This window comes from Durio zibethinus, chromosome 21 (assembly GCF_047325235.1).
Source record: "Durio zibethinus cultivar Kanyao isolate XHJ-2024 chromosome 21, ASM4732523v1, whole genome shotgun sequence".
NCBI classification, from domain to species: domain Eukaryota; kingdom Viridiplantae; phylum Streptophyta; class Magnoliopsida; order Malvales; family Malvaceae; genus Durio; species Durio zibethinus.
The window spans coordinates 6291625-6316801 of NC_143182.1; the positions used below are offsets into that span (position 1 = coordinate 6291625).

Sequence of the window (25177 nt, forward strand, 5' to 3'; positions counted from 1 at the left end):
TGAAAGCAAGTATTTTGTTCATTAAATTTGTTTTTTGTCATTTTAAATTAATTTTTATTTATTATAATTTTAAAAATTAATAATATGATTATTTTGTAGTTATAAAAAATTAATTATATTACATTATTGTCATTAAAATAATTTTTTTGACCAAAATTCTTTATATAACTGTTTAATTTATCAAATAAACGTAAAGAAATTAAATCTCAATTTACTTTTAAAATAATCTAAGATTTGACAAATAATTTTGAAATATCACGAGGTACATAATATTTTTAAAAGCGAGTAGCTAGGAAAAGAGAACTACGTATAATTAAATATTTATTAGAAATATTATTAATTATTGAATTAACGAGAAGCAAGCAAGGAGTAGCATAGGACAGTAAGTAGTGACGAGCTGTTCTAGGATAGGAAATAATATTTCGCTGACAAATTAGATGAAACCAAAAAAAAAAAACCTAAAACCACAGCTTCTATTTCTATCCTGTAATTGCTAACACCTAACTAACATTGACCTGATACGATTTAAAAAAAAAAAAAAAAAAACATGACCTGACACAACCACCAAACACAGTTGCTTTTAGGCTGCCCAAAACTCATAATCGAAGCACCAATATTTGTTTGGTTTGTGTCCTTCCAAAATCCATTTTAACCCTGGAGGACGTTGGCTTTCTTAAAGATTCTACCATTTCTATTTATTTATTTATTTTTATATAATTGAAGTTTACATGTGACAGAGATTATTACATGGCATGATGGCATAACATGATCCTACGTGAAACCGACACTTTGCCAGCTGTAAAGTAACATGGTCTTTGTCTATAAAATAGTATAGTATATGGTATGGATGGCTTTGGCAGGATGCGGATGTAGCTCATGAAATAGACATACCAACCATTTTCACCATTATATTCCAACTGTTTTCACCTTTATATTATAAAGCATGGAAAAAAACAAATTTTATGTATTTAATATGCTACGTTGTCGATATATATACTACTTTCTTTGGGTCTTATATATATTATTAATATTTAATAATGCTGTGAGAAAATATTTTTTTTGGTTATTATACATGTATTTGTGAAATATACTATATGTAATCATCAACAAGTAATTACATGTGCATCACATATGTTTTTCTCATAATGATAAAATGAATAAGTGATAAATCAACAAATCAATACATAATTAAATAAATTTAACATAAAATTAATTCAAATTCATATATAATTATATTTAAGTTTACAATTTTTAAGATTTTAAAATCCATTTCTTACTTCAAAGGCAAGACATTATTAATATTCCACACATCAAAAAAAAAATTTTTTTGGTTTTATAGAATGATGAAATAATAAGTGAAAAAAGAATTTATGAATTTTAAATTTATATTTTAATTTAATTATTCATACAATCAATTTTTAAAAAGTATCATTTAATACGATAAATTTTAAATATTAATATCTACAATCTATTCCTTTAATATTTAAACTACTATCTTTATTGTAAAAAAATGCAGTATTAATGCTTTGTTATCAAATACAAAATAATATTTTCATAATTTGCATTATATAGCAATAATGTTTCCATTTTGAATTTAAATAAAAAATTGTTTTAGCACGTAGGTATATTATTTTGTTGCTGGTAATGTTGTCCATTCTCAAAATGAACGAATTTTAATATTTGTGTGAAATGCGTAGTTTTCTTTTTAACGGTGAAACATGTGTATTGACATGAGCATTTAGATTGATATGTTACTTTTTTTCAATGTACCCAATTTGATTTTTTTTTTTTTTTTGTAACATTCCATCACTATTTCAAGAACATTGAAAGTCTAACAAAATTTTAAAAATTAAAAATTAAAAAACTCAAACGCGTTGGTGTGGTCCAATCAAACCCCTGAATCCTATTACATTTACATATAATATAAGTAAAGATGAAAAATAAAAGCTCAAAGTAATTCTCATAATTCTCACAATAAAAAGTATTAAATTTAATTACTTTATTTTTTTAATTTACAAATAAAAAATTATAATTACAATTATTTATTACATTTACATATAATAAAAAGTTAATTAATAATTTAAAACATAGTTAAACAACTAAAATCAAACATTATATGACTCAAAAATTTTTAAATCTTTTACCTACCATTAAGCCTCAAAATTTTAAAATATTTTACCTACCATTAAGCAAAGTTAACGACGAAAGTAAAGAAATCTTTGATTTATGGGAATGAGTGAACCCCACCGACGGTACCTAATCTTGCGGCATAATTTAATACCTTTGCTTATGAAAACATGTGGAATATGTTGCGTCTTCTACTAAAACCAGCCAGCAAGCACCACAGATCCTTCTCTTTAAGACAACGTGTGACATGAGTTGGTCGTTGTAAAAATTAAGGGAAATTTTTTTTTTAATTATAAGTATAAAAAATATATATAATCATAATTAATTATTATGTTTATATAATAATATATCATTAAATAATCAATCATCTCTAATTTATTGATTTAATATTTTTTTAAAATAATATAAAGATCTTTATTTTGAACCAAAACTTTCACCTCTTTCTTCATAAATTATGCAAAATAAACAATAAATCATCAAATTATAATATAATTAAACAATCAAATCAATCATAATATAAAAAAATTTGAATACAAAACTAAATTTCTAAAATCTCTTATTTATCATTAAGCAAAAAATCTCATTAGCTTAAGGATATTTACACTCATTAATTAAATCATTTTGTTTGATAGTAAATTGGAAAATTTATGTGACATTTTTAATATTAGTAGAAAGTATTTTTTAAAATTTTTATAACAAATTTTCCCTAATAATAATCGAAATAAACACATTTTTTAAAATTTATTTTTATAAACAAAAATCCAAATGTTTTGTTCGAAAAAGATAATAAATTTATTTAACTAGTTAAATTTCATATCAATCTAAGTAATCTTGATTATTTTAAGCAGGTTTACGACTTCGAATAAATGTTCTTAAATAATTATTCTCATTAAAATTAATTAATGGTTTTAATTTTTTACATAACAACAAATTATTATTTTCTAAATTATTCATTTAATATAAAGTAAAATTGTTATTTTATTTTATATAAAATATTTTATATGATTATTTTAAATATTTTATACTCAATTATCTTTTTTACACAAGACCAAACACTTAACGATTTAATAAAGGAAGTTATTAACGGAAGTATTAAAATATTTGGAGTATACAAATTCTAACAAAATCTGGAAATCAATACGATCATTCCTGATTTTAATTTAATTAATAGTAGTATTAGAGTATAAATTTTTGGATGAATTTGAAGATCCAAAATGGACGGCAATGATGAGGGTGGAAATAATGGTGGGATCCCCATACATAGTGGGGCCCTAGCTTAACCAAAGCGAAAGGCAACGGGGTTAGAAGTTTTAAGTTTATCCTTACTTTCCTAGTGTCCACAGTTAAGAATGGGTGAAATCCACTACCGACTGTCTTCCGTGTAAAGCTAAAAGCTTCAAACAAAGCAAAGCAACAGTAAGTAAGAGAGAGAAAAGCAAAGGACAGATTGAGACACCAACGCAGACTTTCCAATAAAATGCAAAGATCGATAGGGAAGAAATTGTGAAAATTAAAAATAAATATACCGGAAAAAACTTATTTTTTCTCTCTTTGTCTCTGCAATAAAGTGGAAGAAAGAAGCAGAGAGAGAGAGAGAGAGAGAGTAAGGATAAGATCTTGATCGATCTCTCTCTTCTGTTTATCTTCTTTGTATGAAGAAGCAGATTCCGGGGACACTGTGAAGAAGTTTCTAAAGATTCTGTAAGTTTTTTTTTAATTTTTTTTTACATATTTGTTCGGTTCCGTCTTTTTCTTTTTCTTCGAACGGGTTGCCACGTGTAGTGAAAGCTTGTTCTTTTGTGAATTTGGGTGTGGGTTTAGTTTTCTAGTTTTTGTTTGAATTTTTTATGGATAAAGTGTTTTAATCAGATTTGATTTGATGGGTTTTGCTTGATTTTGTCATAATGATTTTTGAACTCTTGTGTGTGACCTAAGCATCTTCAATTTTCAGGGGATTTCTGTAGTATTTCGCTAGGTTTGCTGGTTAATTTGTTTCTTTGAGAATAGGGATGGTTGTTGGGTGTTGAATTTTGAGCCCTGTGAAGATGGCGAGGTTATTCAGTTCAAAAGCTTATACACTTAATTTGTCACATATTTCAGTGACGTGTGGCAATGAGATCTGATACTTAACTTGGTCGTCTAGAAAGAAGATTAACGTGGCGCGAAGCTACAGGTTTTCATTTGCAAACTGGATTTAGCACCCTTTTTTCTGGCACTGCAAATAGCCTTATAACATGCCTCCTACTTCATGTTAATGTGGGTTATTTGTAGATCCAGCAAGTAGGGGACATTGTATATTATTTCACACGATACAATCTCTCACTGTCTCATATTTTTCCCTAATGAATATTGAATGAAGGATGACGCTTTTGTTACTTTTTGAGAGTTAAGACTAATGAGCTCTTTAATGTGAATCTTTTGCAGTTCAGGCTGGCTATGGGAACTCTTGCAATTAATACCGAGGGTGTGGACTCAGATATATACCTTGCTTTGGGATTGAAAGAATTGGGTAAAGGACCTATTGGAACTCCACGGATTTTATCACTTCTTTCTTCACTTCTTGAGAAATCTGTCCAAAAAAATGAGATGCAATCAGAGACTAAGAACATGAAGGATAATGTTGCAATCTTTCATGGGTTAAGGGCTCCCACCATAAGCATTCAGCAATATATTGATCGCATCTTTAAGTATGCTGGCTGCAGTCCTTCGTGCTTTCTTGTTGCATACATTTACGTGGATAGATTCGTTCAACAAACTGATGTGCATTTGACTTCCCTTAATGTTCATCGGCTCCTTATAACCAGTGTTATGATAGCAGCAAAATTTATTGATGATGCGTAAGTGTTAACCTTTCTACAACTGATTACTGATAATGAACTCATTCTCACAGTTTAAAAACGATGGTTTCTTGGGTGGAAATGCTTACATTATCATTTAAGCATGGATTTCCTGATAAAGATGAACCGGCTTGATTAGAAGAAAGTACATTCCATTGTCTTTTGCAGGTGTTTCAACAATGCATATTATGCTAGAGTTGGTGGGGTGAGCACAGCTGAGTTGAACAGGTTGGAGATGAAATTTTTGTTTAGTCTAGATTTCAGACTTCAAGTAAACGTCAATACATTTCAAAGATACTGTTCTCAGCTGCAAAAGGAATCTTTGGAAGGCCATCAAATTGAACGTCCTATCCGAGCTTGTGGAATTAAAGAGAGTTGGCCAAACAAAAGTGATACACAGTGTGCTCCCACAATTGCAAGATGAATATACAAGTAATCTCATTGTATCAGTAAAATCCCACGTGATGCTTGAATACAATCAAGCTAGAGAATTTGGATAATGGATACAGATGCCAAATGTAGTTTTAGTGATGATTCTTGAAGAAACAGCAAGCTTACTCCCTTGCATCAATTTTTATGCCATTAGTCAGCATGATTGTTTCCATCTTTGACGCAGTTGGTTATTTCTTAGCGTGCACCTTTGAGGTGCTGCACCTTGTGTTTATCCTTTGTAGTACACTTGTGCAAAAGGCATGTTGTATATTAAAGATTGACTTTGTGGTCATGAAAATTAGTTGCTTCAGTTCCCCTACCACCCCCAGCCCATTTATATTTTTTCAAGTTGTGGTCATGGTTTTCACCCTTCCAAATGACTTGCCATTTCCCTTTTTTATTTTCATTTGAGATAGAAATGAAATCATATGTTAGGATTGTACCATTGATAAATGCATCTTGCAGCAAAAGAATAGGGAATAATTTGCATGTAATTGCTAATTTCCTATACATAATGAGACGAGTACAAAATTGACTGAGGTTCTTGTAGCAAAGGTTGGAAAATTGAAAACCCAATCTTACACGACATGAATATACATTTTCAAGGATTTCTTTGCACTTTTAGGTCATTCAAAATTTCCCAACAGCCAAGCAGCTTCTATTTAATCAATGTTGTTATAATTTCCCCCAATATAAAGCTGTATCCTCTGCATGGCACCTCATTTTTCCAACATTAATATGCCAAAAGTTTCTGATGTCTGTTTCTGACAGCTGTTGTATCCCGAACTTGAGACAATTTAAGACTTGCCAGCGAGATACATCCAACAGCATTACCTGGGAGGCCTCTTGTCACGATCCACGCGTTTCTTTTACTGAAATCACGCGATCGTACGATACCAAGACTACTCATAGTCAAAATCAACCTTCATCATGTTCATTTTTCTTCGCGGACCAACAAAATCCGACCCTTCAAGCCGCATGCCCACAAGCCTTTTCTTACTTTTGTCCCTGTAGGGTTGCTTATTCGGAACTCTATAAAGAGGAACCTATCTCTCATCGCGCATCGGCCCACGGTTCTCCCAGTGACCGCGAGCACCTAGCTCTGGCCGCAAGGCTTAATGCTTTGAGCCCCAACCCTCGAATCTCGTAGGGACACACAGCCCCAGTTCTCTTGATGTTATTACATCTTGGCATGGTGAGAACCCAACACCACGCCCGCACGTATGATACGCAAGCTCCCGTATCAAGTTTACGCAAGCATCCCCTTCACGCTGGTCAGCAGCCAGCTCGGAGCCTCTAGGCTCAATTCGTCCAACGGGACTCGGTTCTTAGGGCTTACACCCTTTAGCATCAGTATTAGCTGCCCGCACGCATGATTGACACCCAACATCATGCTAGTCCCGCAAGGGGATTCAGGTGGACTGCCTCAGCTGCAGCACACCAGCTGCCCGACTGGCCACAGGGGCCTAGCAGCGTGCCTGCCTGCTAGCCTGCACATCCTCTCGACTCAATGGCATCCCTCCTACATGGATACCATCGCGTGGTCCAGTCCCGCAAGGGTCTTTGGGTGGACTGCCCTAGCTGCAGCCCACCAGCCCGACTGGCCACAAGGGTCTAGCAGCGTGGCCGCTAGCTAGCCCGCGCATCCCTTTGGCTCAATGGTATCCCTCTTACGTAAACACCATCACTTGATCCTTTCGGCTCGAGGAGGGGAAACCGAGGGACCTAACGGTCTCTACCGTCCAACCCCATGGTTCAACGCAAAGGCGGGATACGAGGGCCACCGACCCCAACCGCCCCCGAGTTTACCTTACCCGAGGAAACATCGTGCCACGCTCGTGACCCTACGATGTCCGCCCACCTAGACACCTTGAGTGCCTAGGAGTAGCTCACTTCAGACTAGCCAGGCCCCCACCTGCCCGCTAGCCAAGGGGATGGTGGAGAGCTAACACCAATCGTCCCTCTATAAAGAGCGTTAGAGATTTTCCCAATATGCTACCAGTGACCGTAAGAATGTTTGAAACGGGGACACTTTTCTGCCCAACCCCCTCAGGGCCTTTCTCCGGCTAACTCAAGGCCCCGTAACCTTCCTCTTGGTCACCAATGCTCCTTGATTCTGCTCGTTGCTCTACCAACCCACTCGAAGGTGTCTGCACATGGCTTCGACCGACAGCACCTATCTGGCTAGTTGGTCCTAGGGCACCGGCGTAATGCCTTATACTTACCTGCATATCTCGGGGTTTAGGGCATGGGCCGTCCACACACAATGTCCCTAACCTATTCCCATGCTCGGAACGCCCGCACATAGCTTCCATAGATGGCACCCGCCAGGCTACTTGGCTCGAGGGTGTCCAACCACTGTCCCGAACTTCCTCGCGTATCTTGCGGCTTAGGGCTCCCATTGCCCCTACAACATGTTAGCATCATGTTCCCAAGCTCCGAATGTACGCCCGCATTCCTTAGAACCGCTTTCTCGTCAGCTCGATCTCGACCGCTGCTTGATCCAGGATGGCAGGACCAAGGCCTGACCATGACACCTCTCCCGTGCAACCCAACCTAACTGTCCTTTTCGAAAATCAGACAGGATACCGAATGCTGCTTGGTGGACATCCCCATTGAACAAGAAAAGGGCTTGCTTCTCAATAAATCTGAAATTCAGACAATTAAAAACCAAATCAATCAGGAATTTATGTAAAACAGTAAAATGAAATGTCAGGATGACCTTTAACTCCGTGGCAAGCTTCCTAATGAAACCCAAGCCATATCCTTTTTCAGTGCGTAAGACAGGTTTTATTTGCTTATAGTGGCAACTGGGTTGCTTATTTATCTGGTCGGCTTGTTCTTCCTGAATGGGCTTTTGGATCCAGATCATCAGCTTTTTTTTTTCAAGTGAAAATTATAAGGTGCCAGATTAAGACATACATTTTACCGCATTGACCATCCACATCGACCTTGTAGCGGTTTTGAAAAGCTCTCATCCCTGGCAAGCACAAAATTATAATCTGTCAACAGCAGCTAGCTTCAGCCAAAAGTTGAAAGCTTGAAATCCAGTCATAAATTGTTGCAAACAGCAAAGGAGCCTCAAAGGTAAAGAACTAAGTTATGCAATTGAGAATTGCAATTAAACAACCAACCAAAAAGTTCCCTTGCTATATTTAGCTCTTCAATTACCAAATGATTATACCACATTGTTTATAGTGCATTGTTTCTACAGCCTTCTATGAAGAAAATAGCTGCATCGAATTTTATTTACTTAAAATCATTCATTTTCCCTGCTTTTTTTCTTAAAATCCTCAATATATACGGCATAGGAAAAGCTACCATCAGCTTATACGCAAAATGCTTTGAGGGAGGAAAAATTTACAAAATGCATCCGTTATATTCCTCCTGCAAAAATAAACAAGGAAAAGTAGTCGTCGCTTCGTGAAATGGCCCTATTGAGATACCCTTTCCCCATTTTGAATCTCTGTTATCCACTAACTTCATCACTTCAGGTTCCCACAGCTATTTAAAGTCCCATATATCTAATGGTCTCATTATACCATCTTGATCAAACAAAAAAGAAAGAAAAATAATTTTCTCAAAAATTATTAGTTCTTTGTTCTCGCAATCCATACTTTTAATTAGAATAATTATACCACAAAAGTTATTATCAAGTCTCGTTCACTAACATAAAAGACGCCAATAACAACCAGTATTTCAGTTTATTTCTTTGCAATTTGTGAAGCAAACTGAAATTTTTAGTAAATTTCAGCTTGAAACAAAAGCCCTGGCTATGAAACTAGAGTGCTTTCTTGACAAACAAGGAAAAGAAAAGCCACTGAATGAACAAAAAATTATGTAACTACATCCCTACTGTTGGAAGCTTTGCTAACATCTGCACAAGAATAGCTGCAACATCAGCAACGTCATAGGACCTCTCTCCAATGTCATCACATATGGCAAGCTTTATTGCAGCTGCGTGATCACTAATTCGCATTGGGAGTGTTACTGGAGAGTCGAGCAACTCAAGATATTTCCCAAAGTGAGCCCACCTTTCAAAAAGTAAAAGAGAAAAACAAATGAGAAATTCAAAAGATGTTTATCATGCTAAGCTTACAAGCAATTTGAAAAAGTTGTTTTGTCATCACAGAAGAAAAACGAAATGTTGTTCTATTTAGATGGATATGCGAACTCTTTAATTCAGGTATTCTTATAGTATATTTATCCAAAAAAGAAAGAAATTATTATAGCATACACAAAGAGTTTAAACAAAATTTCTAACCATTGAAATTGTAAGAGATACTTTCAACGATGACAAAACTGTGAATTTCTTAGGATTTCAAGATGCAGAATTAGAACTTTTCAAACTCATTGAACACTCTGCCTTTCAAACCCTCACCCCTTCCCCTTCACAATAGTTTCACATCTATATGATAGCAAAGAAACAAAAACCACCAGAACACATAATTCAGTTCTCTTGTAACTCCAGGTCTAGGAGCTGCTGGACACATTCTTCGTTTCAGCAAACGATTAATCAAAGATGATTTCACAACGTTTGGATACCCAACTACTCCAGCTCAAACCTGGACAATAATTTAAAAACCATCAAGTATATGAATGTTTGATTTGAAGCTTTAGAATATGGGTTCAGCATTTATATCATTCCACAGTAAAACTAGACTGACCAATAATAGACATAGTTACATAAAAGAGATTATTTAAATAATTCTACCATTTCCAGAGACCTAATCATACCTGTCTGTATTTAGAAATATAAAACTTGTAAACATCCCGATCACTACTTACAAAAAAAAGTTTAGAAACACAAATAAACAACAGAGAAAACTTGCAAAATGCAGTGAATCACAGAAGCTAAGACACTACTCAAGAATGAAAAAACAGGCATGCTAAAATTGCCGCAAAAGCCACCAGACAAGGAAGGAGTCCTTTGGCTTTGCGTTTAACATTTACACCTGCTGCTAAAGACTTTGCCAACCGACCTAGCTTCATAGTCCCCTGTGTTTGCCAAACGTATATAACTTACTTACCCGAGCAATGCTCAAACTACAAAAGAATATGCTCAAAATAGAATATCTTAATTCGAATACCATTCCAAGTTGCCCATTCGAGAAGACAACCTTTGTCCCTTGCCTTGAGAAATATATTGCCCAAGCATTCCTATCAGCAGTGGATATCATGTCTTCTCTGTTTAAAACTAAACCCTTCTTTCGATTACCAAGCCATAAATCCATCTGTGCTCATTGCAAACTCAGCACATAACAAGTTTACACACGCAGCTAAAAGTAAAAATGTACTTCTGCTAAAAATGCAATAAACAAATAACAAGAAAAAGCTAACCTGAGGGTGAGTAGTAGACAAAGGAATTCTAGCATCTCGTACTTCCATAACAACATCCATCAACTTGAATTGCTCTTTTAGTTCTTTTTCTGTTTTTGCAATATGACCAGGGTACCAACATACCATTTGCCAAAACACCCCATATCTCAAAAAAAAAAAAAAAAATCATTTTAAGGCTCATCAAAAATTTAATGAAAATAAACAACCACAAAGTCACCAACATATACCTGGGACTGGACCGAGTTGCCTGGTCCAGTAGTAAAGATGAGCATTCATTTCATCCCAATCAATTTCATCTTCAACCGAGCCATCGACAGTGACACTGCCATTTTCACGACACGATGGAGTTTTTCCACCGATAATCTGCAACATTTTGTCATTGAGTTGGGATTGGAATAATATAATCTTACAAAGAAACTGAAAACACGAAATCATGGATTAAGAGTTGGGGATAAATAAGAGCTTGCCTGGATGGTGAGATGAGAGCAGAGAGAAGCGGTGGCTGTGAGAGATGTTTTTGTTGGAGAAAGTTTGGGGATTGGGTCTGGAGAGGTTCGACGCTGAACAAAGTGAGTGGGGATGTTAGGACAGGGTAATCACAGTCCTGATAGCTGCAAGGTCATCTCTGTGTCTCGACAGTTTGGAAGAAAACTGGTTATTGGCGGATAGTGGACTACCAGAGTGAATTTTTGCCTAAAACAGATTAAAAAAGATTTCGCCAAAACCGTAATATTTTGAACTTCTTATATTTGTATAGAACTTAGAGCCCATAACAAACTACCAGGCCCATAGAGCAATAATTCAGCGACAGTTTATGATTTCAGGCTTTCAGCCCTATAATAAAAAGTCCTCATTTCAGTCATTATAGGTGGTGAGAACTGAGCAATGAGATCTGTGCTGTAAATCCATCCATGACAATCGGAATCATCTTTCAATCTAAAAACGTAGACTTCACTGCGCTGTACCCATTATAATTCAACAGTCTTTGGTTTAGTTGATTGATTTTTTTTTTTTTTATGGTACATCACCGTTAGACACTCCCAGTGCCTCGACCTGGCGATCTGATTGGCATATCCATGTCTGCATCAGAATTCATAGGCCTTACCCCACTCGAATGCTGAATGGGCTAATAATATACCGACAAAGGAAAGTCTGATATTAGAAAATTTTCGTTACACTAGAATCAGATCCAAGACTTCCCAAGTTGTACTAACTCCTAAGCTATCTGTACATATAATGCTCCTCCAACGCTAATATCAGTCCAAAGGGCCACAAAAAAAGGTCAAAACCAATGTCAAAATCATTTAGAGTTGTCTGGAGTCAGTTTGCACAGGCTTCGCAAGTGCTCTTATAAAGTAATTCCGTATATCCGGAATGATGCGTTGAATCAAACGAGCACACCTGCATGTTTACACCATTATATATTTGATCAGATTCGAATCTAGTCAAACCAATTACTGTCTACAAGAAAACAAAGCTATTTCTACGTGCATCATTTTTTTTGTATGACTTAATTAATTCACATAATTTAGCCTGCATGGAAACAGCTAGTGGCTTGAGAAGTTTTGTCTAGAACAAGAACACATTTTTTCCTAGCTTAGAAAGGAAGGTATTACATACCAAGGCTTGGTACTTAATCTTTCAAATTGCTCTAATATGAAGAGTAAGCATGCTTCCCGCAGGGTCGTGGCATTAAAGGCCTCTGCTAATTCATACATCAACGAAACATTCTCCACAGAAATATCCTTAAGACAATTAGAAAGGCGTTACTCTTCTGTCATCAAAACAACAAATAAGCATGTAAATCTGTAATAATCAAATGTACTAGCCGTATCACACTAAAACATACCCACCTGTGCAATGGCATATTCGCAAAGACGCTTAAGGCCATCAAGAAGATATTGATCAGCAGCTCTAAGAAGATCTTGAGCAAAATCCATTTCGACATTCACAGATCCTGTGTATATAAACCTAGCAGCACAGACCAGAAAAGCATACGGGTCAGAACTTTCCAACACATTTATTAGGTTTACACATAAGGTAAATTCAAAATTCTACCTCATCATTAACACGAAAACATCCCATCTTATATTTGGAATCTCAACATCTTTGGCATCCCTCTCCTGCAAATCAATTTTCATATTTTGTTACTAGTAAATGAAGGACTGATCATCATTCTATGCATTTACTCCAGATCTACATTATTATTTAAATCATTCTATTGTACTATCAAGCGATGTGCTCAGATTTATGATTTCTTTTTCCTTTAAGCAGATAAGTGTACTCGGGAAGGTGATAACAAAGCAGCATAAGTAAAAAACAGATAATGGAAACACTATCCTTGAATTGTATAACTCACCCGGTAACCACCATCAAACATTGCACGGAATGCATCCGAAGAAGCAAGAAGACAAATTCGATGAGCATAGAATCGTTTGCCTGACAGAATAATGTGGAAATTGAATGCAAATACATTTCCAAACAACTTTTAACTTAAAATGAAAGAGGAAGACACTGAATTAAGAACAAAATCATTGATAAGAAAAAATCCATACCTTCAACCAAAAATGTAACATCAGATAGTGTAGGATTATTTACATACTGCTCACCCAAATACACCTGCATTTATAGATGGGAAAAAAAAAAAGGAAAAGAAAAACACTTAATCTGACATAAAGAAAAAATTGTTAACACCATTGCTATTTACCACCAAGGCATCAAAATTAGACAAGTATTAAGGCAAAAAATAAAACAATAATAAATTACTGCTATGTAGGATTTATTGTTAAAACACGGGTGGCAAAGGAATTAGTTATCAATCTCATAAATAATAACTAAAGTATGGATCACGACAAATTAACCAAAAAAGTCAACTATATATTAACTACAAAAATGATTAGAATAACTAAAAAAAATCACACCCTGCGAGTGATTAGTAGACACCTCTCGCAAGGGAAAAACAATTGACAATATGCATGTGCATCCATAATTCCATATCATCCTATGTTACCAAAAGATTTCCAATATGAATGTGAGAATATTCTCCCTATAGACCAGCAGACATAAACATACCTGTGGGGATGGGGATAGTGGAGCTGCATCCACAGATGAGAGTGAAGTGCCCTTCGTGGCCAACTTATACAAGGCCGCTGAACCATCTTGTTGTTGCTTGAAACTTGTAGACTCAAGAAGGCCCAGAAGCAACTCCAGTCCTGGAAGTAATTGATGACCATCCAGAGAGAAATAATTAGAAATTGCAAAACCAAAATCAGAAAAACTGATAAACGTAAATCGGAGGGCAACAATAGCAAGTGATGACTACAATTGGGAACAGAAAACTGCTTTACCATTATTGTCAATAAAAATAGTTTTCCGATCATCAGGGGCACAAAGATGAGCAAGAGCCAGAGCAACTCGTCTTTGAACAGCCTTGGCTGCTTTCCGCATCAGGTATAACAGGTGATTCAAAACCTTTTAAGAGGAAGTATCAATAGAATGATGCATTAGTCTCCCATAGTTATAACTTGTAAATGGTCTCCTGACTGGATAAATACCACTTTCTAACTCTAGCAAAATAGCGGCCTAACCTAACTCCAAAGACACAGAAAAAGGTCACAAAACAGCAAAAAATAAACTCACTCGGCCATGAATCTTTTCCTCCAATCTCTTCAATGTCTTTGCTACACAATCTTTAGTTGGCTGCACTTTTACAAGGTATATTAATAAGTATTACAAACTGGCAAAATGTACGGACCACCAAAATATATAATTCCTTTTGTAAAGGAATGTAACCAAAAAAAAATGAAACAGCAGCATATTAAAAGCAAAAGAATTGGAAAGCATACCTGAACAATGAACTCCCCTTCCTGGAGTTTCTGACAACCTCCAGTCCTGATAAGATCTACAACATTGTCCTACAGAATAGACAAGCCATAGGCGTCAGTAGACTCACAACGAGTAAAATTGCAGTTCAAGTTAAATATATTACAGTGAACCAATGACCTTTACCTCATTATCAGCAAGGCCATATAGGGCAAATGCAGAATTATGTTGCAGAGGTCCACTTTTTGAGCCAAGAAGGCTAAGTAATGGCACTATTCCACCATTTTGCACAATTCCAGCCTGATTGTGTGTGTCCTGCAAAAAGAAAAAAAAATTGTATACAGAAAGAAAACAAAGTACTTCAAATAACAATTAAGCATTTGGGGAAGAAATTAAAATAAGCACATCAGTATAAATTCATATAGTATACGATATTAAACAATTGATGGGATTACTTAAGTCCTGCCACAGGCATGATGCTTACAGTTGTTTCTAATACCATCAAGATAAACAGTTTTAACCCTAAATGACAGCAAAGAAATACAAACCTGAGCCAATCGTCCAAGCGCAAATGCAGACATTTCCTTGAGCTGCACATCTGAAGACTGAAGCATTTTAATTAAAGGTGGAACAGCTCCTCTTTGGGCAATGTGTACCTGCATGATCCCAATCGTCATAACTTTTAACAAAAAAACACATTTACATAAACACACAAACATATGTAACAAAAGTACCTAAAATGTAAGCATCAACAGCTAAATAATAATCCATATGCTAGAGCAATTATCACAATTTAAGTGTCAAATTAGAAATAAGATCTCAGTCTACCTTGCAATCAGAATCTGCAGCAGCAAATTGACCTATGAGTAAAGCCGCTTCCCTCTGGCTCTCCAAACAGCTAGAACTGTTGGCAAAGTCATAAACATTTTAGGATGAGCATGTACCTGCAATATGATTATCCCCCTAAGCACAAGTGAAAACCTAATGTAGAACTCGGCAATACCTAAGTAATCCAATAACAGGCTGCAGTGCTCCGGCAAGAAGAACCTCTTTCTTTATGTTTGGAGAGGAGTGGACAAGGTTCCCAATCACGCCAACCTGAACATCCTTGATGTCAGTTTATAAAGGGAACAACTCACAAAAATGTGTATTAAAATAAAAACGTTTAGATGAGAACTAACCGCTTCATAATGTACGGAAACATCCTCAAAGCAAAGCATTAGTACGAGGGTCGGTAGAGCATTGCATTCAACAATCTGCAAATTCGCTAACTAAATGTAAATCCACAATAGAACACCTAAAATAGTACAGCAACATGGAAAAACAACCTTACCAGATTCTTATTCTCATCATTCTTAAATGCTAGGGTCCTTAAGGCCCCAGCAGCTGCCCTCTGCACCTTTATATCATGATAATCGAGCAACTCAACAAGCGGTTGGATCCCACCCTCAGCCCTAATATTATATATGGAAAAACGACCTATAAGGGTGTGAAAATTAATAATGCTGATGGAAATTAACAAGAAATATCCAAACATGCGAACCTGATGAGGGATTTAATGCCTGCATTTTCATGAGCAAGGCTAGTAATTGCATCAGCAGCTTTCCTTATAAGTCCATTCAATGCCCCAGACTTACAACCATCCTTATGTCTTTTTAACAGATTCACGAGATGGGGCAGTGCCCCAGCGTCAACTATGAATTGTTGATGCTCTGGCTATTTAATATAAAAATAACAGGCAAAGTAACTACCATATAAGCAGGAAAAAAAAATTTGCTGCAAAATTGAACGTAAAGCGGGTAAATGAAAGTTCAAAAATTACCTTCACCGCAAGTAGTCCAAGAGTAAACGCACTAGCTTTCTCCACTTCATGTTCCAATGGTACTGGCTCGCCGTCTCCCAAAGGCGGTGGCCTTTGAAGATGCTTTACCAGTATAGGAACGGCCCCGCACTCCACAATCAAATTCACAACATCCTCTACAATCGCCAATAAATAGAATGAGAAATAAATACCGATATGCATTACACTAAATGACCGAAAATGAAGATTTTGAAATGTACCGTTCTTGGCGAGTTCAGAAAGGAAGTGAGTGGAGCGTTTGGCAGCGGCGCGATCGGCTTCTGAAAAGGAGAAGGTGGAGTTGAGAAGATCGACGTGAAGGCGAACATCGCGGAGGAGATCTTGGTGAGTCTGGACGGTTGCGACGACGGGTACCTTGCATCGATCTGCTTTGTCTTCTTCGAATTCTTGCTCCAACTTCCGCTTCAAGCTTCTGCGTGTTTGGGGCTTATTCCGGTGATCCATTTGGAGGAATCCAAGCCGAAACAGTAAAGAAATGGAGAAGAACAAGGTAGGTAATCTTGGGAAAATCAAGTTTATGGAGGGAGATTCTGCTGCGTCGTGAAATAAAAGGTAAAGCGCGCTTCAGTTTTGGGTGGGTAGATATTTTTGAGTGTAATGGAAAAATGGAGGGATCGCCCGCCAATTCAACTTTGGATTTAATTTAATGATAGCCTGCGCTCCCGCCTTCTTTGCTTGCTAACTTGCACTCCAGTTTTTACTTTAATTTTTCACTAAAAATCTTGCCCACGTGTTGTTTTGTTTTGGGATCAAATATTTTTTCAAAAATTTGAAAATAATTTATACTTTTTATGATTTAAAATATGTTAATATCAATCTAATCAAATTTTTAGAAAGCCAACTAATATCAAGAATATAACATTAAAAATTCATATAATAACTTTTAAATTATATAAAATGGCAAACCTACTAAAAAAAATTCATATAGCAATTCCAATTGAAATTTTGAAAAACTTTATTGGGTATATAATTATAATTATTTAAATGTTATTAGCATTTATTGTTTATAGTAAAAATATTGTTGTGTTTATCATATATTTTGATAAATTTTTTATTTTTTTAATTATAAAACATTTATTATTCATTATTTATTTTAGTTCTCTCCCCCATGGCTTCCTTAATCTTTCTTTTTATCTCCTGCATTTTTTCACAAATTGTAAGGAAAAAAATTATATTTTTCTTAGCTCCTTGACGAAGTAGTTAAAGAATTCTTAAAAACATGTGCTATACCCATCTGTCCTATGCTATAATATATATATATATATATATATTGTGCAAATGTCATTGAAGACCTCAATTTGTGCATTACACCATTAAAACACAATTTAAAACCTTAACAACGTTTTGGTCCAAACATTTGGGTTAGCCGAGGTGGGTTAAGTCCACGTTAATCCACTGCGACGAGTGGCCCAAGCTTCGTAGACACATTGGAGCGAGATTCTTTTTTTTTTTGAAGCATTGGGCCAAGGTTTTCGGCAATTCCATTCGAGGATTGTTGGAATCATGAAAATTTCATGTTCTCTACTTCAAACTATTGTATTGTCACCAGTTTCGTACTAATTCGTTTGAACGCAACTTTAAAATCACACACGTTGCACGTATTGGTGCCATGCATTTAAAATCACATTGTTTTTGTTGTAAAGCAGTAGCATTTTTTCTTGTCGATGACTTCATCTTCTCATGACGCCAGTTGTCACATTCCCAAGTCCCAACCTCGGGTTGGGAGCCTGTGATCAAGGTACATAAATTTCCACCCATGTCAAATCAGGTAAGCTGTAAAGGTATTCACTGTGTGTCTGCTTCACTCCATTAACTTCCGATGCAGTATGAATCATAGTACAATTTAATTATGAATAAATTAAAATTGAGCAACTATTTTGGGCCTTGGGACGCAACAACATAATGAAAATAATCAAAGATTTTAATTAATCAGATTAAGAGCCAGCTACAGCAACCCTTTTTGCTATGGTGTTGAACTGTTGATCTCATTTTTTGTTCCGACTAGGCATTGAATTTTTAACAGGCCTTCCCTGTTATGAGGTAAAAGATCAAAGATGCCACCCATGGACAAATTTCAACTTTAAACATTATTATATATGGAGAAAGGAAGTATGATATTTATCAAAAAACAAAAAAAATATTATATGAACTTAATATTCCACAAATTGTCTAAGTTTGTGGAGATTATTTTCCTAATTTTTTGTCTAGAAAGGGTGTGGGGATAGTACACTAGCATTGCTATCAGGAAATTGGGCCTTAAGACTAAACCAAGGATCCCAACTTGATTTAAATCTAAACTGCAGAGGCCCAATATATTTCCATAGCCGACAATTTCCCAATAGAACTCTTTTAACTGGTAATTTCTTAACGTAAATAACAAACAGACGAAGGAATCATGAGAATCGTGGAAATTGCAGAGGCATGAAAAAAATAACAATATATACGGATGGAGTACCACGAAGACCATTCACCATGCACAAGGTAGTGGTTGTCGGCGGGGTAAACAAGTGATACTAGAAAATAGGCATGAGAACCTTCCTGTGGTGCTTCCTAAGGACATGACCCCCTACAGATTCTCCCAACCAGCGCATTGGGTGCCATTTTTAACTGCTCAACACTCTTGTCCTTTCTCTCCTAGTATATTATGATTTATATATGTCTTCTCAGTTTTAAATTTTTATTTATATATATTATTTTAAAATAAAATTTTAACATATTTATTTTATAAAAGTTTAAAATATATAATTTGATTTAATATTTTTAAAATTTGTATCTTTTAATTTAAAATTCAATTTAAATTAAATATATATACATTTAATTTTTAAATTTAATCAAAATCAAATATTATGATTTTAAACTAATTTTTAATCTTTTCATTTTTTTTTTACCTCTACCCGTAGTCCAGTACAGCACTCCCCATTTTCTTTTCTTCACTCCAGAAAATGACAAAAAAATCAATCACATCGAACCATTGCCAGGTGTTATGTCTGGGAAATAATGAAAAAGGATTTTCTCTCATCGGACCAACCATAGCCCCTTCTCCACAACCTTCACGCGCTCCACCCCTATTGCACAAAAATATAATACTAGTACTACTACCTGTTTTACATACCATCTAGCTCATCTACTTGCCACGTGATTCGTACTGTCCAGTGTTACCTGTCACTATTACTGGAGCCACACTCTTGTTCTAGGAAGTACCCAGCAAAAAACAAGTTTGTTTTCTTGCAAAATTAGTAGTAGCACTTGCTATTAAGTACAGTAGCATGGAGTATAAACAAATATTGTTTGAATTGTTTGTGTCGCAAAGATCCAATCAGATCAGCTTAATTTTGGGGAGATTATTATAATCTTGGGTTAGGTTGGTTGTGGTTTATACTGCATTAATTGTTTTAACACCATGATTATTTTGCATCTAGATATTGGCCTATAGTTTGACTTAATGCCAGTTGGGTTGAGACTCAAAAAGATATTGCCAGTCAAACTACAACCTGTTCACGTGATTTTACGTGCGCCCAATTGATTGAATATTGTGGTGTGGAAATGAAGTAATTAGGAAGTTGGTGTCTGAATTGTCCTGAGAAAAAAAAAATCTAGTCTCGATCGACTGTGTACAATGGCGTGCACGGGGTATTTCGAACCACGATCCGCCGCCCCCGCAAGGTTGCCAAGTGCTTCCGTGTGGTGAACTTGGAGGGCATAAACTAAGGATCAAATACATGTTATTCAGCAGAGGTCAGTTTCTTCCTGTAAGGTTCTCGCAGTACTTCCAATTCTTTTCAGCAATCTCAAGATTCCAAGAACGGAATAACATGTTTAATCAGATTTCCAATGGCATTATAATTATAACCTAAATTTCTAAGAATTGACAACTTGACAGTTGAAACCACTGGTTTATAGTTTTACACCATGACTGTCTTTACCTTCTTTTTTCCCTCAATATACCCATTTCCTTTGGATGAACACAATAAAAAATAATAATTAAGAAATTGCTGCATACATATAAATATACAATCATTTTTATTATACCTTAATTAAACAATATTCCACAAAGACAAGACATGGAGAAATTGCTAGTTCCCCTGTTTCTTTCCTTTCATGGTTAGCACATAGTATATTTGCAACTTAGGATAAGAAATTAAACTGATTGAAAGAAGCAGGAAAAGGGAGTGGGATAGTGAAATCAGAGTCGGAAATTATGTGCAACAGAAGTAACCAAAAAAAAATGTGGTTTTCAGTGGTTGTTGTTTTTACTCTTTGTTCTATATCGCAAGTTTTTGTGGAATACCGTGACTTTCCCAACAAATATTGCAAAATCCCCATCTAAATAGCTTTTTACATGGGTTTCCACTTTCCACCGTTTCCATCGACACAGAAACAAACAAAAACACCAACAATCAATTCCCACACCACAAAGATTTCCAACATCTAAATGACATGTTGCCCATGAATGCTTACAATTTTCATCTGGTAACAAGTCACTTTCTCCACTTTTTACTTTTTTATTTATTCACTTCAATCAGTAAACTTCAAAAAGTTCTATTGATTTCTTATAAGCTAAACTGGGTTTGGAAGAGATCTAAAAAATATGCTTTTCATGATTGGTTAATTATGAATGTGTCCGATTTCCTACTGAAACTGTGAAGTAAAATGAAAGTGTTTGGAGGAAAAGAAAAATACATGTATTATATATTATATAGATTTGCTTAAGTTCGTCGTCAACGTGTAGGAAGAAGAAGACAAGATATTATCATAATCTCCGTACTATAATCTATACAAGTACATAAACATGCACACATTTCATGAAGTGATAAGAAAGACAGAGGGGATGGACGCACACGTGTGGATAAGAGATGTGGAGGAGACATGGCGGAATGGGCATTGTTGCCAACCGTGCTTCTTGTTGTATGTTGCCCTCAAAAATCCAGAAAAGTTAGGGATGTTTGATTATAGTTAATTATATTTTTTTTGTTGCTTATATTGAGGAGTGAGGAGTCCTATCAAAATGTCGAGTCAAGAACAGTCTAGTAGAGCCACCAACCTGATAGTTGGTAAGTTGGTCCATTTGGTCGACTAGCGGTTTTAGATTTTTCGACACCAAGGAGATTTAGGTGTATATATATAAATATAAATATAAACATATATATATATACATAGATAAAATTTATATAAAATTTTTAAAGTAAAATTTGTAAAATTTTTAAAATAATTTAATAAAAAAATTAAATCAATAAATTGATAAAATTTAATATAAAAATTAATAATATATAAAAAAATTTATTAAAAATATTATTTATAATTAAAATCTAAATCGATACTTATTTAATAATAAAAATTTTATTAATATTTCTATTAAAAATATCTATATCAAAATTTATTAAAATTTTTTTAAAATTTATACATTTAATGTAAGTAATAAGATTTTTTTAATTTATCGATTTTAGCTTTTAATTTTTATTTTTATTTCATCATTTTTAATAGAAGATTTTATAAATTTTATCTAAAAAATTTCATCTAAGTTTTTTCCTATATATATAAGGGATATTAAAAAAAAGTGTAAATACTAAAGATCAATTCAATTTTACATAAATTTCTTTTAAAAAAAGATGAATAAATCCTTTAGACTAAAACTTTTAATAATTTGGTTTTAAATTTATATATTTCCAATAACTCCTTATTGATACTGATTTTTTTTTTTAAATCCCCATCCATACTCGAATGCATGTGTATAATAATATTAGAGGATTAACTTCAAATTTTCTTTAATTTTAATTTATATTATAATACAATGATATTTGATTTGAGTTAAAAATAAATCATCGTCCTTCATCTCTTAATTTAGTGACCAATAAAATTTTAAAAAATATATAAAATCTTGATTTCAAACGAAAACCTCCCTTTGTCATAAGGGCTATGAACTCCTATTAAAAAACGTGTGGTATTCTTGAATATTTCTTGTCAGCTAATAACTACCATGACAACATGTCAATGTCATTTGTTAATTATGCATCAGAATATTTAATCGCCATATCTATTATACTGTACAGGTAGCGCGCTGATCATATATAGGACTTTCGATTCATTACTTTGCATACCGACTAGTAAATTTTCAACAGGACTAGAATGCATGCAATCTTCATTAATACTGTTTCAGAGATATTTGCTTCATCCTATTTATAACAATATAAAATTATAAATAGTAACTTCAACTTTTATTTTTACTCTTGTAAAAATTTAAAATCTGATCAATTTCATAATTTTACCATTAAATCAAAGTCGTTATTGGCAACTTTTACCAACTTTATACTATTTTTTTGAAGGGTTTGAAATTTATAAAATCGAAAGAGATTGCCTCTACTCAATTATATAGTTTATGTCGAATAATACATGGAATAAAAAAAAAAAGGAGAGGTTCTGGAACTGGAAAAGGCAAAATTACTATTATTGAATGGAAGCCATTATAGGTATCAAGCTGCAAAGATGCAAACACACCTAAAAAGTGTTACTCAAACTGAATTTCACAGTCAATAATACAAACTATTTAATTGATATGGTGTATCATAAATTCATAATTGCAGAGCAATAACCACAAGATAGGAAAAGCAAAGAATTATTATGTAGGCAGTGGAAATCAACAATTAATTTGATCCTTTATTGCTGGATCGCAGTGTTTTTCCTTGGAGAATTCAGAGTAAATTATTAATATTTTACCACTTATCTAGCTAGAAAAGGGTGGGAGTGGAGCCCTTTTGCAATCAACGATTCGTCTTTAGGTTTTTTTTGTTTTCGCAGTGAGGGAAGCTCTATCGTACTTCTCTGGGCGTGGAGAAGGACGCTGAGAATATCTCTCTTAAGATGAAAATAACAAGAGAAAGGTGAGACCCCCATTAACTTATTTATTTATACCTACTATTAACAGGTTTCATTTATAAGGGCAGCCGTGCAATGAGTAGAAAGTACAATTTTCCTTTGCCCTACTATTGAACCGACTTTCTATGGCTATGGAGACAGAATTTAAGATGGCTGGTCACCCAAATCAGGTCGAATCTATGGCTGATCACGACTACACATTTATATGGAGAATCGGAATGGTGCGGAAAGTGAACTGACTTGGGTAAATTTTGGTAAACAAAATTGACTATCCTTTTTGTTCGGATGGATCAAGAATCAAGGCATTAAAAAAAAATGAATAACGATTAACGACTGTAATCCATGCCACAGTATACCAAAAATCGTGTTTAGAAAGCAATAATATTGAATATGGGGGCAAAAGAAAATGCATATCACCTAATTATCCCAATGAGCATAGCTAGCTTGAACTATTTTCCAAGCATGCGGTGTACGTTTTGGCTTGATTATCACTATCTCTCAAAACCCTTTTTGGCTTCTTCTACGTACTTGGACCTTGGTGGCACTAATTAAATGTCGTTATTCCTTTGGTTATTATAGCAAAAGGGTCTACACGAAAGAAACATTAATTTTTGAGTGGGATAATAAAAAGGTTTAAATTAGGAGCTATGGACAATGCTTGGCTCTGTGGGAAATGGCCAAAGATTCTCAATAAAGAGTATAACTAATTGGGGGTTCTTTGATTGCCTCCCCTGAAAAATTTGTATCACATGAACCGTACACCACTCTTCCTCTCTATTCTTTTATAGTTTCTTTCTCCCATTTGTAATAACTTGGGTCTTAATCAAATTGAAATATTTATTAGATTACGTGGTCTTTATTGATTGAATAGGATTGGTCGCCGTTCACCAACCACTTACAAAGCTCGCACTCACTCTTTTATTCTCTCCTTTGTTTTTGTCAACAAGGTGATTAAATATATAATGATTGAGGATTATTATATAATTAATTGGGGGTAGACACACACCCAAACCCTTGATTCCCTTATCCTTTTCATGATGTTGGAGAACTTAATCAAATTGGGGGGTTGGAGAATGGATGGAGAACCAACCGTCCACTAAATTCTTTGCTAGGGGAAACTGATTTATTAAGCTTATCTTTATGGAGAAACTAAGGGTGCTCGAATCTGCTTTTGCTAAAAGGAGAAAACACACTCCCCTTAAAATAAGCACCCGATGGGAGATAAAATAATTTAGTGAGGAAAAAGACTACTAACAACAAAAGAGACGCTACTCTAAAGCTTTTTCAACCTTTAGAGACATAATAACGACATTGCTTAAACTCGAACAAGGTTAAAGTTAAAGTTAAAGTTAAATACTACGTATGCTAACTTTGTAGCTTCCCTAGGGTAGATTCTATTCTTTTTTACCATGGTGCTTAAAGGATGCTTCAAAAAAAAAATTTTTTTTTTAATTTACAACTAGTTGATTGATAATTATATTTGGATGCAATTACGAATGCAAAATGCTATAATAAGGTATTTATAGATACTTTAAAAATTAAAGCTAAAACTTTTCTTAATACCCCTAAAATCTTTTTTCTAAACATATATATTTTTTTAACTTTTTAATACTCTATTCATTGTCTCTATCTAATATCCAGCCACAATCCACCGTCAGCTAATATCAAACATTTATATATATATATATATATATATGTATTATATACACACATATATATGTGAATGAAATTATTTAAAATTAAAAATTCAATCTTATATCATCACATAACATGATTATTGACTGAATCAATAAATATTTAAAAATATATATATAGCAATAAATACATAAGACTATATTATGTTGGTATATTTACACAAAATGAATAGGTTAATGTAATCAGCAACAAA

The 25177-nt window shown here is 34.5% G+C and overlaps 3 protein-coding genes across 14 annotated transcripts; 1 reads left to right on the top strand and 2 right to left on the bottom strand.

Moving 5' to 3' along the window:
• The first annotated feature begins 3683 nt into the window (after positions 1–3683).
• On the top strand, positions 3684–5718 carry LOC111305196 (cyclin-U3-1-like). 5 transcript variants are annotated; one of them, XM_089750575.1, is made up of 4 exons: positions 3684–3828; positions 4079–4300; positions 4552–4964; positions 5133–5718. In XM_089750575.1, exons 3-4 carry the CDS (start codon positions 4564–4566, stop codon positions 5386–5388), a joined length of 657 nt encoding a protein of 218 aa, XP_089606701.1. In that variant the 5' UTR covers positions 3684–3828; positions 4079–4300; positions 4552–4563; the 3' UTR covers positions 5389–5718. The 5 variants fall into 5 exon arrangements, with proteins under 5 accessions (XP_089606701.1, XP_022758226.2, XP_089606702.1 ...); XM_022902491.2 differs by having other exon boundaries at positions 4228–4300; XM_089750576.1 differs by having other exon boundaries at positions 4228–4300; positions 4557–4964.
• A 3357-nt stretch (positions 5719–9075) lies between these two features.
• On the bottom strand, positions 9076–11429 carry LOC111306085 (DAR GTPase 3, chloroplastic-like). Of its 7 annotated transcripts, none has more exons than XR_016331309.1 (6): positions 11204–11429; positions 10964–11099; positions 10737–10881; positions 10487–10630; positions 10134–10394; positions 9076–9430 (listed from the first exon to the last, which is right to left on the bottom strand). XR_016331309.1 is itself a non-coding variant. In XM_089750406.1 (6 exons), the coding sequence occupies exons 3-6, from the start codon at positions 10860–10862 to the stop codon at positions 9384–9386; spliced, it is 360 nt and encodes a 119-aa protein (XP_089606532.1). In that variant the 5' UTR covers positions 10863–10881; positions 10964–11099; positions 11204–11427; the 3' UTR covers positions 9076–9383. The 7 variants fall into 7 exon arrangements, 4 of the variants coding, with proteins under 4 accessions (XP_089606532.1, XP_089606530.1, XP_089606531.1 ...); XR_016331307.1 differs by having other exon boundaries at positions 9076–9961; XR_016331308.1 differs by having other exon boundaries at positions 9834–10394; positions 11204–11428.
• A 168-nt stretch (positions 11430–11597) lies between these two features.
• Positions 11598–17049, bottom strand: LOC111306086 (ARM REPEAT PROTEIN INTERACTING WITH ABF2-like). 2 transcript variants are annotated; one of them, XR_016331306.1, is made up of 19 exons: positions 16620–17049; positions 16381–16535; positions 16102–16274; positions 15892–16012; positions 15740–15814; positions 15562–15656; positions 15387–15462; positions 15107–15214; positions 14745–14873; positions 14582–14650; positions 14376–14435; positions 14084–14207; positions 13809–13948; positions 13292–13355; positions 13096–13175; positions 12795–12859; positions 12590–12707; positions 12357–12510; positions 11598–12137 (listed from the first exon to the last, which is right to left on the bottom strand). XR_016331306.1 is itself a non-coding variant. In XM_022903992.2 (19 exons), exons 1-19 carry the CDS (start codon positions 16861–16863, stop codon positions 12041–12043), a joined length of 2118 nt encoding a protein of 705 aa, XP_022759727.2. In that variant the 5' UTR covers positions 16864–17049; the 3' UTR covers positions 12002–12040. The 2 variants fall into 2 exon arrangements, 1 of the variants encoding a protein (XP_022759727.2); XM_022903992.2 differs by having other exon boundaries at positions 12002–12137; positions 12357–12481.
• Positions 17050–25177: the final 8128 nt, after the last annotated feature.